Source organism: Ipomoea nil, unplaced genomic scaffold (genome assembly GCF_001879475.1).
Source record: "Ipomoea nil cultivar Tokyo-kokei standard unplaced genomic scaffold, Asagao_1.1 scaffold1547, whole genome shotgun sequence".
Classification (NCBI taxonomy): domain Eukaryota; kingdom Viridiplantae; phylum Streptophyta; class Magnoliopsida; order Solanales; family Convolvulaceae; genus Ipomoea; species Ipomoea nil.
Genome location: NW_017617975.1, coordinates 5,001 through 10,022, shown reverse-complemented (window position 1 = coordinate 10,022; position 5,022 = coordinate 5,001). Strand labels below are relative to the sequence as shown.

At 45.0% G+C, this 5,022-nt stretch overlaps 1 protein-coding gene across 1 annotated transcript; it reads left to right on the top strand.

The window, feature by feature from the left end:
* Positions 1 to 1,544: 1,544 nt before the first annotated feature.
* LOC109189506 lies at positions 1,545 to 2,975 on the top strand. Its single transcript, XM_019340120.1, has one exon. The coding sequence runs from the start codon at positions 1,545 to 1,547 to the stop codon at positions 2,973 to 2,975; it is 1,431 nt and encodes a 476-aa protein (XP_019195665.1).
* Positions 2,976 to 5,022: the final 2,047 nt, after the last annotated feature.

The following is a 5,022-nucleotide window of genomic DNA, read 5'->3' as shown; positions in this document are numbered from 1 at the left end:
TGCAGTGGATCCCTCAGGCTCAAGATCTCTGGGCTCTGTCGATACTTACTCTGATGAAGAAAATAGCCGACAGGGCAATGGGTGGAGAAGAGACACCGGGAAGAGAGTTTGGGTTGAGAAAGGCACTGTAAACTTATCAAACCTGACCAGGAACAATAGAGATTCTGGGAAAGGCAGAAATCCACCTCAAAAAGATCCATTCCACAACCATAGAGAACTGGAGGGGGATGAATGCCTTCTGCATGGTTCCATGGCCGAAAGAGGGCGTGCGAAGCTGGACCTTGAGGACTGGATTGAACCGCCAAAGGATAGAAACTTCCCTTTGATGGGGCGTTTTGCTGGAAAATTCCCGGGCATGAAATAATTGATGAATTAGCCAAAACTTGGGGAGTTTGGTATAATTTGGATGAACACTATAATGGCCATGTAATGTTTTGGTTTAAGACTGAAGAGGACCGTGATGTTGTGTTGAAGAAGGGTCCTTTTGCTGTGTATGGAAAACGTATGTTCCTTGAACCACCACCAAAAGAGTTCTCTGAGGCGTATGAAGATTACCGGTTCCTTCCAATGTGGGTTAGACTCCCCTCACTGCCGAAACCTTGTTGGAACACTGGGGCTTTGAGCAAAATCGCTGCTGCCATTGGTAAACCTCTGTACATGGATCAATCTACTTTGGATGGGAGGAAAATAGGCTTTGCTAGGGTGCTCGTGGATGTTGACTGCTCCTTAGAGCCTCTGGAACACATCGCCATTGAGGTGCCTGACGGATCAACGCTTGAACAGAATATTTTTTATCAGAACTGGGTGCCCTTTTGCACTCGGTGTGGGGGAGGCCGACACATAACAGAAAAATGCCCCTTGACTCGTGTTGAATGTAATCTAAGGGAAAGAAATGTGGCTGCTGGGCATGGGAATGAGAATGGTGATACCGAGACTCAAGCTCTTGTAGCTACGGATGTGTGTGAGGCTGTTGTGGGTGACGAAGAGGATGTGGCAGAAAAGAGAACTGATGAGGCAGCACTGGTGGTAGTCGAAGATGGTACAGGAGTGCAAGATATTGTAGCTACACCTTTGCAACAACCTTTTGGAACTCCACAAGTCGAGGTGCAATCTCCTCCACCACCTCTTGAGATTGGAGATGAGGCCGCAAATGAGACATCTGAACGCAGAAATTCCACAAGTTGAGGTGCAATCCCTCCACCACCTCCTGAAATTGAAGAGGAGGCCGGTAACGACAAAGAAGAAGCTGCTTTGTCAAAATCTGCTAGAAGAAAGGCCCGAAAGGCTAGGAAGGCGGCAGAAGCTGCCTTGAACCCTCCATGCAACCTTGAGACTGTCTCTGAAGTTGATCCGGATCCACAGGCAGAAAATGAAGAAGAAAATGTTGTCACCTTACCCATAGAGCCCTCTCGTGTGGTGGCTGGGGCAAGAAGACGATCCCCGCAATCTAAGAAGCAAAAGAAAACATCTCGGACATCCCTGCCACTTGGGATTAACAAAGTGGCTGGCGGCGGTGGTCGGCGAGCACCCACCTCCGTTGCTCAATGTTGATCGGAACTTGGAATGTGAGGGGTTTGAATCAACCCCTCAAACAAAAAGAAGTCTGGGACTTCGTTTGGAACAATAAACTATCTGTTATTGCACTTCTGGAAACTAAATTGTCGATTGAGAAAGCTGACTTGTTCGTTAAAAACCGAAAGAATGGATGGAAGCTTGCAACCAACTTCCATGATACTGTTGGTGGAAGGATTCTTGTTACATGGAACCCAGCGCTAGTAGACTGCTCAATCCTTGAGACTGGACCTCAACATGTCCACTGTCTCATTCTATGCAAGATTTCTCAGAAGAAGATTCTTTGTACTTTTGTCTATGGCCTCTTTTCTGTAGTTGCGAGAAGGCAATTATGGGAGAAGATTGAAGCACTTGGACTATTGATTGTTGAACCATGGGTAATCTCAGGTGACTTTAATACAGTGTTATCACCATCTGAAAGAAGGGGAGGAAACGAACCAACTAGATATGAGCTTCAGGATTTGGAGAATTGCTGTGCGAACATGGATCTAACGGACTGCCCTTCTACTGGAAAATTTTTTACGTGGAGAAATAGGTATATGGAAGCCAAGCTGGATCGGGTACTGATCAATGATAGATGGGGAGCCAACGGGTTAACATGCATGGCAGACTTCAAGTTGTTGGCATGCAATTCAGATCACTGTCCCGTAGTTATAACTACGTCCATTGCTATAAGTGACGGAAAAAGGCCATTCAAATTTTTAAACATGTGGCTCACACACCAGGACTTCAAAGTTACTCTTGAAAATGTGTGGAGAGAGCATGTGGAGGGATCGAAGCAGTATATTCTGGCCAAGAAACTTAAGTCTCTTAAAGGACCTCTTCGCACTCTTAACAGAAATGCGTTCAGCCACATCTCGGAGAGAACCCGAGTCGCGAAAGAAGCCTACTCTGTTGCGCAAGATGAGTTGGATGTCCTAAACGCGAATGAACAAGAGAGGGCTTATGTTAATGATCTTCGGAAGAGGGCCTTGTTCTTGATGGAGGCTGAAAGACGGTTCTTTGCGCAAAAATTGAATACAGTCCACTTGGTTGAGGCAGATAAGGGATCACACTATTTTCATAGCCTCATAAATAAAAGAAATGCAGCGTCAACTCTAGCTGCAATCCTTGATCAAGATGGGAACCTAACTACTTCACTCAATCAAGTGGGCAGCTTGTTTGTAAAATTTTTCTCTGATTTATTTGGCACCCCAAGAGAAAGGAATGGAACGGACAATACATATTTTGGCCATGGCTCCAATGTCTCTGCCGATCAAGCTTTGAACCTTGTGGCCCCAATCTCTAAAGAAGAAATAAAGGAAGCTTTATTCTCTATGGGTAATGACAAAGCTCCGGGGCCCGACGGGTACACTGCGCTTTCTTCAAAGTTAATTGGAACCGGATTGGTTCACTGGTCATAGCGGCAGTGATGGAATTTTTCAGAAATGGGCAACTGTTGAAGCAATGGAATCATACCGTTATTGCCTTAATCCCCAAGAAGATGCACGATCAAAGGGTCGAGGATTTTAGACCAATCGCGTGCTGCAATGTTTTTTACAAGATAATAACGAAGATAATTGCAGCACGCATGGGACGAGTACTGCCGGACATTGTGGACCAAGCCCAAGGGGCTTTTGTAGGTGGGAGATCGGTGTCTGATAATGTTATGCTTGCTCAGGAACTTATAAGGGGATATTCAAGAAAAAGAATATCCCCGAGGTGCATGATAATGGTGGATATCCGAAAGGCTTATGACACTGTTAGCTGGGATTTCTTGAAGGAGGTTCTGCATGGGTTCGGGTTTCCGAGTATCTTCACTGAATGGATCATGGAGTGTGTAAGCACAGCATCTTTCTCGGTGAGCATTAATGGTACTTTGCATGGAAAGTTTGATGGAAGGCGGGGATTAAGGCAAGGGGACCCCATGTCCCCCATGTTGTTCACGTTATGCATGGAATACTTCACAAGAATGTTGAAGGCCAAGACTGCGAGCCCGATGTTCAAGTTCCACCCAAGATGTTCTAACCTCCGCATAAGCCATTTGGCTTTTGCGGATGACTTGATGCTTTTTTGCAGGGGAGATGTAAGCTCGGTGGGAATAATGATGAATGCGTTGAATGAGCTCGAAGGGACCTCAGGGCTAGCGATTAGTGCTACGAAATCGAAACTGTTTTGTGCTGGGGTGCGTGATGACCTTAGCTTCACACGCATCCCTAATGGCACCTTGCCTGTTCGTTACCTTGGGGTTCCTTTAGATGCTCAAAAGCTAAAGGTATCTTGCTACACCCCTCTTTTTGATTCCATTAACAAGTATATATCTGCCTGGAAGGGATTTTCTTTATCTTATGCAGGTAAGCTTGAACTGATAGCCAAGGTGATCCAAGGTGTGGTAGCATACTGGATGCAAGAGTTTTCTCTACCACCCACAGTTATTGAAAGCATAATTTCTATATGCCGAAAATTCCTATGGGGTGGAAAAAGGGCTCTTGTATCATGGGATGTTATCTGCAGGCCAAAAGATGAGGGCGGACTTGGCTTGCGAAATTTGAAACATTGGAACAATGCGTTTATGACAAAAACACTCTGGAATATCCACACCCGGAAAGAAACGTTATGGATTCGTTGGGTCATGACTTTTATTTACGGAATGTGGACTTCTGGACGTGGAATCCGGGAAGAAACGAGTCCGCCCTCATGCGTAGTTTGGCGAAGGTTAGGGACCTTCTCGTAAGCAGATTTGGAACCACTAGTGACTGTATCAATAAACTGGCCTCTTGGAATGGACCGAATGGCATTAATACTTCGGCCGTGTATGAAGCAATTCGTCCACAAAGCCCAAAAAAGTTTGCCATGAGGTTTATTTGGAAGAGCTTTGTCCCTCCTAAATTTGCTTTTTGTACGTGGCTTTGCTTACATGGAAGGCTACTCACGAAAAGCAATGTAATCTTCATGGAGATTGACAAACATTGCTCGTTTTGTGGTGCTACACTGGAAGATATCAACCACCTTTTCTTCATGTGCCCGTTCTCTAAACAAGTTTGGGACCGTGTAAGAGATGGTGTTGGTATTGCAAGGAATACGGCCTCTATCAAAGGGCAATAAAATGGCATCATAGGGATTCTCGAGGAACCCCGGCTCGATCAAGATTGGTGCTCTAGCTATCCATGGGCCTCGGTTTTCCATTTATGGAAGACAAGGAATGCTCTTTATTTTGATCAGATGGCTGCCGATGTGGACCGTACTTCTACCATGATCCTCCAAGAACATTTTCCAGGTGATGTACAGGTTATACCCGATGGGGTGGAATGCATGAGACTTGGAGTTTGTGGTGTTTGTGCGTACTGCCTTCTTGCATTTGTAAGGCATGTACTGCCGTGTATTTGGTTTACTAAATCTGTTTGTGCTTTGATTTATCTTTGTTTCCAAAAAAAAAAAAAAAAAAAAAAAAAAAAAAAAAAAAAAAAAAAA